The sequence below is a fragment of the Engraulis encrasicolus genome, chromosome 18 (genome assembly GCF_034702125.1).
Source record: "Engraulis encrasicolus isolate BLACKSEA-1 chromosome 18, IST_EnEncr_1.0, whole genome shotgun sequence".
Taxonomy (NCBI): Eukaryota; Metazoa; Chordata; class Actinopteri; order Clupeiformes; family Engraulidae; genus Engraulis; species Engraulis encrasicolus.
In genome coordinates, this window is record NC_085874.1 from 19,943,002 (window position 1) to 19,955,166 (window position 12,165).

Genomic DNA, 12,165 nt, shown 5'->3' on the forward strand with positions numbered 1-12,165 from the left:
ACAAAGAAATGTGTCAGGCCGTTAGTCGTGTTTGCAGGTCAATTATAGACTTATTGGTGGAAGTCATAGGTTGAGAAGAGTTGACTAGATCCCGGGAGGTAGTCTGTGGGTTGTCGGCATTACTCTGGCTCAGGCACCTCGCAGGTAAAACAGTGGACATGTACACCTCCTTGAACTTGGAGCGGCAGAAACAGTACACAAGTGGGTCCAGGAGACAGTCACTGTACGACAGGCACATGAGTGTGTCGTAGATTTTGACCACGACTTTCTCGGCATTCTGGTCGTCACGGACGCGGACAATCAACAGAATCATCCGCGACAGGGTCAGTGGCAGGAAGCAGACAGAGAATACCAGCACCACCGAGGCCACCAGCATCACTGCCCTGCGCAACTTGGTCTTGTCCCCCACGGTTTTCCTCTTCAGCTTGGCGGTGATCTGCTTGGTGCAGAACACCAGCACGCCGAATGGAATCAGAATCTGGGTGAAGAACACCGTCTCCCTCAAGGTGTCTGGAATGACGTCCCATTCGGTTCCATTGGCACGGCCGAAGCTGTTGCAGCAGTCAAAGGATGGGAGCATGGTGGGGATGGTCAAGGGGAGAAGCAGCAGCCAGATGAAAATGGAGATGTGTGGAGATTTTTGAAGAATCTTCAGACAGTTCTTTTTCCCAGGGTGCACCACGTTTAGGTAGCGGTCAATGGAGATGACTGTGAGGAAAGCTATGCTGGCTCCCCGGTTTAGGAACAAGATAAAATGCATGGCCTTGCATGTAGTATCATCTCTGCTTTGTCGAAGTCCAGTCAGAAAGTGGTACGATTTGAATGGCAGGCATATCAGAAGGAGCAAGTCTGCTAGCACCAAGTTGAAGAGAAAAAGGCTGTTGTTCTTCCAGAATTTGAATTTAAAAAGGAAAACGTACAAAACAGACAAGTTGAGAGGCAACGCCAAAAAAAATTCCATTAGCATTACCAAAGAGAGTCCAGTGTAAAGCTTACTACCCTCAGCCCTGCAGTGATCTGTGGTATTATTCATTGCCTCTGCTTCTCGCTGCGAGCCAGCTTGTTGACACGCCACAAGAGATGTTTAGGTATCTTCCTCCCACTTGCATCAGAACCACAGCTTTTATCTGCCACAGAGGAAGTAGAAGGCGTGACCAGCAACATGTTTAAAACCCCATGTATGGTAAACAACAACAAACAGGTCTACAGTTAGAAAAAAATCAAGGTACATTAAAGTAACTTATCTTTTTTTGTCTTTTTTAGCTGTAACTCAATTCAAGGGCATGAGGGGAACATTTGTTTAAATGGAGATGTTTACAAACAACTTAAAAAACACTCTTCTTCTTTAAGTAGCAAGGGGAGGGAAGAAACAAATTGTGAAATTCTGAGGGCCTCTGGTATAACATGCATAATATGTTGCTTTCTCACTTATGAAGAGACTACATCTGGTATATCATGCATAATATGTGGCTTTCTTGCTTATGAAGAGACTACATCTGGTATATCATGCATAATATGTTGCTTTCTTGCGCATGAAGGGTTATGGGCCAGAGTCTGCATTCTTGAATTATTTTTAACTTGATGGAATGTCTCCGTAGACTTTCATAACCATTCTGACATATTTCTCTGACACTGAGGTGTATTTCATTTTGCTCCCCCTGACAGGACTTGCGATGATCCAACTTTCCTCAGCCGAGGGTCTGAGCTCAACACCTGCACTGATTTCAAACACCCACCCAGGTGCCGAGAATGTTTCCCCGAGTGAAACATCCGTAGAGGGACTTAGATCTCAGACGGAGGAAATGGCACGCTGTGTGGCTCTAACCGATCACAGCTCTGGTAAGAAACAGGAACTGGTATGTAGTACACTATCTAAAGTGCTGCTATTGGCCAACTTGAAAGGAAACTAAGGAGAGCCCACTGCAGGGGTTTTTCAATACTGTTTCAACTTACTATGTCTTGTCATGACATACGATACACATACAGTACATACATGGCATTATTAAGTTAAACAACATAAAAAAGATCCATTGATCCATATATACAGTACGTTCATTTTTCAAGTCCTTTCCATGCTTTACCTTTTTATTCCTAGAAATGCAGTGTTGTAGACAAAAGTTAGACACATGGATATGTTTAAAAAACACATTTATTTTAACGGTTCTATACATGTACAAACTGATTTAGGTCTCATCTGCGGTTCAGCATACTGTGGGTACTGTAGTAAGAAATACACTCAATCAAGTCCTTTCACAACCCAGACAAACAGCACAACAGTATACAACATTAACATGCTTTCCCCAGATAACATAACAAGAAATGTCTTCGATGTTGAGCTTAAAAAGAAAAACCTTTGCATCTGTCCCTGCGCCACTGTCTCAATTCAGTGTGAATGTGAATCACAACATGGCTAAAAAACTCCTCTGTAGTTGACATTGTGAATAGAGCACTTGCAATGCCACCTGTCCTGCAGTAGTCTTCAGCTGACTCCAGGTTCGGGGAATTCCAAACAAAAATCGGATGAGGTTGCACAAATGCTGAGTAATTGTAACAGAACGTTCACAGATTTTGCATTTCACAGTACGCAAGCAAAACATTTATAATATATTCACATAAAATGTCCTGTACAAAAAATATATGATTTAGTCCCTCTGTGTTGCTGTCTGTTTGTCATGAGTTAGGAGCGTAAGTGCCTGTGACTCTGACTGCTGTCTCGTCCTCTGCGCACTGTTCGGATGGGATGCGTTGGAAGCGTTTCCTGTCGAATGCGTGCTGTCCATTGGCTGCCCGTCAGCCGGGATCAGAAACGGGAGGTAGTGTTCCAAGTAAAGGCTTTTGAACTTTGTGCTGCTTAGGCAGTATACCAGTGGGTCAAGTAAAAGGTCCAAGTAGGACAAGCACATGAGGCCGTCGTAAACCTGCACCGCAATCATCTCAGCGTACTCATACTCCTGCACGCGCACTATCAACAGCACCATTCTGGCTATGGTACACGGGAGGAAGCAGAGAGAAAAGACCAGCATCACAGAGGTGACCAGAAAAGTGGCCCTTCGCAGCTTTGTCCTGTCCCCGACGGTCTTCTTCTTGAGGCGGTTCACAATCCGAGACGTGCAGAACACCAGCACTATGAAGGGGATGAGGATCTGCGTGAAGAACACGATTTCCCTCAGGATGTCCGTCGCGTTGTCCTTGTCACGGCCGAAGCTGTTGCAGCAGTCGAAGTTCTGCAGCATGGTGGGGGTGGTCAGAGGCAGCAGCAGCACCCAGATGAGGATGGAGATCTGCGGCGATTTTTTTAGAATCTTCAGAAAGTTCTTTTTCCCAGGGTGCACCACGTTCAGGTAGCGGTCTATGGAGATGACTGTGAGGAAGGCAATGCTGGCTCCCCGGTTCAGGAACAACATGAAGAGCATGGCTTCACACACCACCTTGTTGTTGCTCCTCCGCTCTCCGTGCAGGAAGTTGTGCGCCTTCACCGGCAAACAGATGAGCAGCAGGATGTCGGCCAGCACCAGGTTGAAGAGGAAAATGTTGTTGCTGTTTGTCTTCCAGAACTTCAGCTTGAAAATGAAGAGGTAGAGCACGGTGAGGTTCAGAGGGAGGGCCAAGATAAACTCCACGATCATGACAGAGGAGAAAAACACATACAGCTTGGGCTCCTCTGCTGTGCAGTTGTCAATGGCGTGAACAACCATTGTTTTGAGTAAAAAAAAAGCACTAGTGGATAATGAAATGAAATAAAATGAAGTCAGATATCTCCAATTATTCAGTCAGAAACACGTTTGATCAAAGCAAAAAACAAAAACCCAAAAAGTAATCCAAGTGGTCCTTTCCCGCTCACGGCTGTCAGTGGAATGCCACAGCTCTGTGAGCAGCGCGTCTTGCTTGCCTCTCTGTGAACTGAGCTGCAGCAGCCTGTTCTGCTCTGCTCTGCTCTGTCGTAGGTCTGGGAATAATTTAGCTCCTTTGGTGAGCCAGCAGCTCCCTTAAACTGCTCAGACTTGTTGCCCAAGTCCCGCCCCCTCCAGTCCTGGGGAAACAAGTCAGCACAGGCTGAGTAGATAAGCAGCTGGGGCCCTTGCGACTGTGTGTGACTCTTGAAATGTATGATGGAAAAAATGTCATCATCTTGATGTCCCCTCATGTAGAAAAGTCCCATATATGTCATCGTTTTGGGGTGACGTGACATTTCAGTTTGTGTGTGCGTGTGTGTGTTTTTTGTTTTTTTTTGCTTTCTTTTCTTGTTGCTCCTCTGGGTATTCCAGTATGGAGTAACCTGAGATGGGAAGGACCATTAAATGTTGCGCAACCTGTCTGTCTGAGATTCAAATCCTACTACAGTTTTTTTTTTGTTGTAGAGTACTTCTCAGATGCATGAGAGATATTAAAACCCGCAGGAGCTTGGGTGGAAAGGACTAAAACATTTTTCTGTGAGCAAGAGGAATGCACATTGAACTTTGCTTTGGGTGTGCCTAGGGAGAACTGAATGGGCTGAAAACACACACACACACACGGCTTTGAGGCATGCTTACTGCTTAGCATATGCCACGAGAAAAACAAACAACACAGGAATGGCATGTCCAGTGAGAACTACTCTTCCTTGAAATCCCTTGAGTCCATGGGGACTGCTGGTCCAGACTTGTCAGGGCTCCCTGCTTGGGTTTGAGGAAAATGTTTCGAAGGGAAGACAGGGGACATGACCTGATTTTGACGAGGCAATTCATTAACATTTCCAGGTGCTCCCAAAAGTCTCAGTTTCTTTCAGATTCCTCTTCCTACGCTCTTTTCAAATATACAACAGAATAGACCTATATAATTATAAAGAGTACTGCTCTATTCCCCATTCGAAAACTACCGTAAGCTCACGTCTGCCTTAACAGTGACTCAAATGCCCTCATCACTCTTAATCACTAGTATTACTAACCACTATACGGCCATAACAGGACATGTTACTTGCCATATTTGCTGCTGCACTCGACAGCTATAACAGCAAACGCAAAAATACATTGTTTATTTTTGTAACTGCTCCAGCCTACACAAAGTATTATACTGCAGCACAACACACAGGGTAATGCACTATCTAGGAAAGAAACTGCAGCTATTATGAAAATGTACTGAAATTGCAGTTTCAGTTTGACCTACATCTGCGTAGATTAGAGTGACTCACACAGCTTTCCTCTCAGCTACCTGTCTTGTACTTAGGTCTATCTTCTTGTAAATATTCTTTGTTTTGCTGCCAGCATTGACTGTTCACTGATTTCAACATAGCCACCCATTGAAACTCGGGGTGTGTGCATTACAGTAAATGCATGGGTTAGTGGAAGTTACAAGTTGAAGTGCTCATGGTAATGCAGAGATCAGGGAATGTGTGCTCTCGCCTATATAGTCCCAATCACTTTTTTTGCAGAGCTCAAAAGAAATTGTTGTGTAAACAGGACAGTATACACAGTACAACAAATCATATGCACTGTAGTGTTACTAACACCTATGAAAACAGAGAAATCAGAGAACATTACGTGGTTTTGCAGCTCTCATCTATCCTTATCTACCTGTCTTGTCTTTGTATCTTCCTGTAAACGTTCACAAAGAATCCTAAAGGAAATTGTGCAAAAGGGTTGTTCACTACTACTTCCTCGTTTCACTGTCTGCATTTACTGTTCACTGATTAGTCACCTGTTAGACTCACGGTGCATTACAGCCGTAAGCTAGTGCAGGTTAGTGGCAGGTGAAAAGTTGAAATGCCCATGGTAATGCAACACTACAAAGAGATGTAACGCCTTTTAAACCGTACCTCCTCCCGTATTCACAACTGTTATAAGGCTCTCTGCTGCGGGGCGTTTTGAGAGTTTCTTTTCCTCTTTCTCTTTGAATGAATTGGCCAATCCAGTTTCCCTTCAGGATGAATCTAAACCCTTCTGCCTTCGGTGTGCTGTTCGTCCTGTCAGCCTGAATATTAGTCTGTATTCAACTACAGACAATAAGTTATCCCTTACTTACTTGGTTTGCAGAGCTGAATTGAAGTATTGTAACCAGTACAGTAAACAGTACAGCATATGACAATGTGTGCCAGTGTATAACAGTACAGTATATGACAATATATAGGCTGCTGTATAAATGAAGGGTTTATTTGCAAAACGGTGTATCTCCATTTTGTAGAATGTTGGGAAATTGACATTTTGTATTGGGCATTCCATTGCACTGCATTGCAAAATGGATTTTGTATATGTTTAAAAAGTATGTTCCCAAAATATTTGAGTGCCAAGAATTCACACATAGGTGATATGACCTCTGAACAGTCATTTCCAATAATAAAATGCAAAAGTCAAAAATGGTGGATACACCGTTTTGCAAATAAACCCTTCAAATGTATACACAGTATACTGTATTTATATTATATATTTGTGTTCTACCCCGATTCACTAGCACTGCCGATGTGTTGTTAACCCATTGTGAACAAATAAAACCGTAGAACAGGATACAGTGATTACCTTGAGGACTTTTCATGGGCTTCGTGAACCTAGGCCAGTTTATTTCTATTATCTCACCCATTTAGGAGGCAAAATATATTAAGTTACTGATAAAAAATTTAACAGTATATGTAGGGTTGTAGTTATTACCAACTGTTTATGGTAGTGTTGTATCCCACCCCCAGCCATAAATCTGTGCATCTTGGTCCTCTAAAGTCACCTTCAGACAAAAGAACCATCATTGTTTCTGGTTTCATTTTAATTAGGCTACATCAGTATGTGTACATCGGGTCAAATTGGCAGTAAAGTTCAGACAGAACAGAGGAATCTGTCTCCTATTCGGGAAGAACCGGTGGATGAACCTTATCAGATCAGCCCCTTTGGAGTACGAGGAAGGCGGTCAGGGAACCCCGAAGACAGGTGAACATTAGGAAATATATCGCACACATAAACACACACACACACACTGGCCACTTTTAGATGACATTTTTAATTCAGAGTTTATAATTCAGAATGAAATAATTCTGTCGAGTTTACGTTGAACTTTCATTTAATTCCGAATTGTGAAGTGTTTACATGACGTTTTCAAATCGGAATTAAGCTTTTTTCATAATTAAATTGAGTTGGTTCTGAATCAAATGTCTCATGTAAACGAGGTCTTTCTCTATCTCTTCCCCTCTCTCTCTCTCTCTCTCTCTCTCTCTCTCTCTAACAGACTCTCTCTTACACACAAACACACACACGCGCACACACACACACACACACACACACACACACACACACACACAAACACACACACACACGCACACACACACACAATTTTATACAATGTATTGTCATTTTATTTGTGGTTGATCATGATATGTGTGAGTAGGAGTTATCTCTTTCAACCTTTAAGAAATCTAATCTTAGACAGTTCATTTCTGCTTAAATATCTGCATTAACCGTCCTACACTTCTGTACTTTCCCCAGAAATTGTATGCTGCTGATTATATCATTCTGTGTGAATCACTTGGAACTAGAAATGCACTTAGAGAGAACAGACCTCTGCCAAGGAAGGTGTTTGATAGAACATTTGACTATGTTACGCCCTTATTTCTTCAAGTCTTTCTGCCTTATTTTTGTGGCGTTAGAAACTTGATTGTCAAAATTCGCCCTATCCTGCAATGGTGAAGAATCTTTAGAAAAATTACTGGATCCGGAGCGTGATCCAGATCACCTCCAAATCACCTGGTTTAATCTCTTAATTTAATCACTTGTTCCTTTTGTCCTTTCCAACAACTCCCTAAAATTTCATCCAAATCCGTGCATAACTTTTTGAGTTATCCTGCTGACAGACAAACAGACAGACAAAAAAACAGTCAAACCAACACGACCGAAAAACATAACCTCCTTGGCGGAGGTACAAAAGTTAATATCTGTTAACTGTATCATAACGCAATGAAATATAATGTGTGGTGATAATTTCTATCTAGACCGATTAGACCTGCTGTGAGAGAAAGTCAGAAAACATTTGAAGACTTTCTGGAGGAACAGCTCCGAGCTGGTGAAAGCTCACCATCATATCAGGTTTGGAAAAATACCAGTAAAGTTTAGTCATATCTAAATTCATCTATAGATCCATAGATGTATGCGTTGAACATTTTTTAGGTCTGACTAATAAAACTCCATATGGTCCTCCATATCTCTTGTGGCCAGGCCAGTGACAACACCAATATGACGCAGAAGAGGAGCTTCTTGAGAAAGGGCAAAGGGTTATCCTGCGTTGGCAAGTTAAAAGTCAGCGTTCCAGATGAAGAATGTCCAAGCAGAGGCACTGTAGACGGTGGGAGTGCGGATCCTCGAAGTTTGCATATAGACCAAATAAACAACACTAATGCATTAGCTACTTTGGACGACGTCCAGAAAACAGCTACTGCTACTGCTGCTACTGCAGGATGTGTCAGCCACCCTTCAGATCGCTACACAAACCCCAAAGTACCCCAAAGTCAAGCTTGCAGTAACCAGATGTCTGATACACCACGCTTGGCTAAAAATAAGAAGACTGGTGATCAAATTCAACGTAACATACAGAGAAATAACACCGCAACTTCGTTACAACAAGCAAACGCCTCACGCAGGGTCATTCCTCGTGCGTCGGTGGGCGCTGCCACCTTTAAAAAGGTAAATGATGACATCATCCAGGTGCGCCAGAGCCAGAGGACTCCCACAACTGGCACACGCTCTGGTCCTGATAGCTCTCACCCTGTCCTGCGGACCGCTGCCAGCCCCAACCCTAGTAGACCAGTCGCTCTCAGCCTAGCCACGGAACTCAAGCAGTGTCAGCGCATGGCCTTCACCTCGAGTGAGACCAGTAGCAGCAGTAGTAGTGAGGATGAGCTCGGGTCCCTATTGTACAGGCAGCAACAACTGCCCCCTCCCTCCTCCCCACTGCCTGTTCACCTGAAGCAGCAGACCCTGGAGCTCTCGGATGGGGACGACGCAACAAGTGATGCCCCCAGTGACGTTGAGGCCTGTCTGGGCCCGGCTGGGCAACCCCACACTCCCACCCTCAAATCCTTCACCCAGTCTCAGCTGCTCCCCAGCACCAGCAGTGAGGCCAGTGACTCTGAGCTGGGTGACTTGAGCTGGCGGCAGCATTCGGCCACACCATATGCGGTCGCAAACAACAGTGTCAAAACAAATCTCAGAACAGTGCCAGTGTCACAACCGAGCACGGACAAAGAGTTAACAAGCGCCATGCCTGTGTCACAGCTGCTCAGCAGTCTTTTCCCCAAGATGGATGAGCCTCTGGGCAGCAGTGCAGGCCGCAACTCACAGAGGGACAAAGTCCAGCAGTTGGAGGGCCATGGGTGTGGTAAGTCACATGAAAAGGAAGAAAGGAGTCACACACTGGAGCTGAATGCAAAATCAAAAACTGTATTAAGCCGAAAAAAGTAAACGTTTCAAACGTTTTTGGTCTAGCCCATCATTAGTGTTCCAAGAGCAGTATAATGAAAAAAAAGAAAGGAGTTGCACACTGGAGCTGAATGCAAAATCAAAAACTGGGAACACTGATGATGGGCTAGACCAGAAACATTTGTCCCTTGTTTTTGATTTTGCATTCAGCTCCAGTGTGCGACTCCTTTCTTTTTTTTCATTATACTGCTGTTGGAATTACGCACCGAGCGAAACGCTCAGGATAAGACATTGGCGCGGACGCCACCCCACCATTACTGTGGTATGTCACATACATTACTGTGTGTATCTGCATGCAGAGGTTTGTGTGTACAGTAGTGCAGTGTAAGTCCTTGGATGGGCGGTGCCGCGAGGTCAACAGAGCGTGTTGTATTGTATTTCCACAGATGCACCGTGTTCGCCCACAGGCAAGTGCTTGGTAATCATTAATGCATGTTTTCGTTGCTCTCGCAGGTGCCAGGGCACCAGGACAAACACAGAGATGTCTGAATGGAGCAATTAGGCCCGAAGGGAAGCACAAGACCCTGTTTAATGAACTGAAAACCACACAGGACGAGGCCATGCACTTTCTCAGGTTAAACTTCACCGCCACTACTAGGGCAAACAAAGTTTAGTGAACTTTCGTTCATGTATACGTACAGAAGGAACTTACACTGTGAGAAAACAAAACAAAACAAAACACCTGGAAACAATTGAGAAAGGGTGCTTTTTGTGCTTTTGGGATTAGTGTGAATTCTCATGTAGGAACTTACACAGAGAACTAAAGGGTAGTGGCAAATGGCAACTGAGAGAGGGTGCTTTGTACTTCATGCTTTTGTACTTTGTTTTACTTTGGTGTGACTTATTGATAATACACAATACACATAGATAACACTCCCTGGTAATTATAAGGAGCTTTCTAGTAAAAAAAAAAAAAAAGCTAGGAGGGTGGCTTTAGAAAAAGAAAGTTGGTCCTCGTCTGATTAGCTTGGCTTGTGGGTCTTTTTATTTTAACGTTTAGTCTGGGCAATTTGTCGTAAATGAGAAATCTGTAGTTATTCCAATGGTTCTGGGCGACTGTGAATAATAAGGTCTGTTAAATAAACTAATGTTTGACTTTCAAATTAGATTAAATTAACCATTTCCTCTTGTCACCTTTCCCCTCAATAGGAAAGTTTAAGCATTCATAAATGGAGTGACATTCAGTTTACAAACAGTGATGTTGCAGAGAATAGTAATCATGTAGAAAACACAGAAGTGGAACATACCCTTCTTTAAGATGTGCAAATCTGAGATCTGTTTCCAGCTTGGCACCTTTTTTATATTCAGATAAGAAACATCCTGTTGAAACCTGCTAAAGGACTTTTGAGGCCTCACTGTTTCTTCGATAAAACCCACTCTCTGGGTTCCTGTCATGAGTGTTTTGTGGTAATGTTTTTTTGTAACAGATATGGCAGCGGAATGTATGCAAAGTCTACAAGAGGAGAGGGGGGTGATGACATGATTAAGGTATTGCTTTTATAAAAACCTTCACATATACAATTTACTGTTCTCTAGTATCTAAAATGTATCCCCCCCCCCCTGTCATCATCAAATAATTTTCTGTGATTATATAGTAGTTGCGTTTATATGATGTGCACACTCCCGATACAAATCTAGCATATATGCTCATGCCAATAAAAAGGATTAGCATCTAACCTCTCAATGTCTTAATGTTCAGTTATTCAATAAATGCATACTAATAACCCTATTTTTAATTTCTTATTGATGAGAATACTGTATGTACGTATATTCTCTGTCTGATATGGAGTAAGTTTGAGGTCTGCCTTGGAATGTTTGTCCTTTTTGTTATTGTTTTTTCAGTTTTTCTTTCTGTCGGCTCCCCCAACACACCCATCTCTCTCTCTCTCTCTCTCTCTCTCTCTCTCTCTCTCTCTCTCTCTCTCTCTCTCTCTCTCTATCTCTCTCACTCACACACACACACACTCAACCCCCCACCCACCCACACACACACCCACACACACACACACACACACACACACACACACACACACACACACACACACACACACACACACACACACACACACACACACACACACACATTCTCTCTGTCTCTCTCTCTGTCTCTCTACGGTATGTGTCTCTGTGTTTGTTTATGTCTGGCTGTGTGTGTGTGTCTGGTGTGTCTGGGTGTACGTGTAGATGGAGCAGCTCCAGGAGAGGCTGTTCTCCCTGCAGGAGCTGCTGGAGCAGAGGGAGAGGGAGTGGAGCAGGGCTCACGGCCAGCTACGAGGCCACATGGACTCGCTCATCAGGGAGAACCAGGAGCTCAGAGGCAGATTCCCCTTCACTTCCGCCGCCGCCGCTTCCACTGAAGTGCCAACCCACCTGGATCAGAGTGTGAGAAGAAAAACACATGACGTCACTACATGACACACATTTTCCTGTGTAGAGAGGTAGGCTTGCAGGTTAAAATCCCAGCATGGGCTGCGTTTCCCAAAAACCCTTAAGTATTATGTAAGCCTAAGTAGTACTTAAGTATGAGGGGCCTCCTAGGCAATATACCACATCACTAAACGTTCATGCATACAATCCTTTTATAAGCCTACATACAATGTAGTCAAAATATATTTTTGCTTGCACATGCAAATACAATGGTTGTGCCAAGTGCATATGTGAGGTAAAATTGTGCATGTATAAACGTTTAGTGATTATGTGAGACCTATTTCTGATACATTGCGTAGGAGGCCCCTCATAC

General features: G+C 43.7%; 2 protein-coding genes across 2 annotated transcripts in view; one reads left to right on the top strand and one right to left on the bottom strand.

Annotated features, from left to right (window-relative positions):
• Nucleotides 1–12,165, top strand: part of si:ch211-140l13.3 (uncharacterized) — a 30,391-nt gene that overhangs the window by 4,090 nt on the left and 14,136 nt on the right. The window contains exons 4-12 of the mRNA XM_063222694.1: nt 1,666–1,897; nt 2,973–3,243; nt 3,342–3,585; nt 6,734–6,887; nt 7,943–8,036; nt 8,166–9,324; nt 9,879–9,999; nt 10,853–10,913; nt 11,610–11,807. Coding sequence (XP_063078764.1) covers nt 1,666–1,897; nt 2,973–3,243; nt 3,342–3,585; nt 6,734–6,887; nt 7,943–8,036; nt 8,166–9,324; nt 9,879–9,999; nt 10,853–10,913; nt 11,610–11,807 — 2,534 coding nt within the window. The remainder of the gene's footprint in view (nt 1–1,665; nt 1,898–2,972; nt 3,244–3,341; nt 3,586–6,733; nt 6,888–7,942; nt 8,037–8,165; nt 9,325–9,878; nt 10,000–10,852; nt 10,914–11,609; nt 11,808–12,165) is intronic.
• gpr31 (G protein-coupled receptor 31) lies at nt 2,140–3,935 on the bottom strand. The gene has a single exon (XM_063223221.1). It carries the CDS (start codon nt 3,693–3,695, stop codon nt 2,643–2,645), a length of 1,053 nt encoding a protein of 350 aa, XP_063079291.1. The 5' UTR covers nt 3,696–3,935; the 3' UTR covers nt 2,140–2,642.

Excerpts from the sequence above, each read along its gene's own strand:
- gpr31 (XM_063223221.1), bottom strand. The coding sequence starts at position 3,695 with ATGGTTGTTCACGCCATTGACAACTGCACAGCAGAGGAGCCCAAGCTG.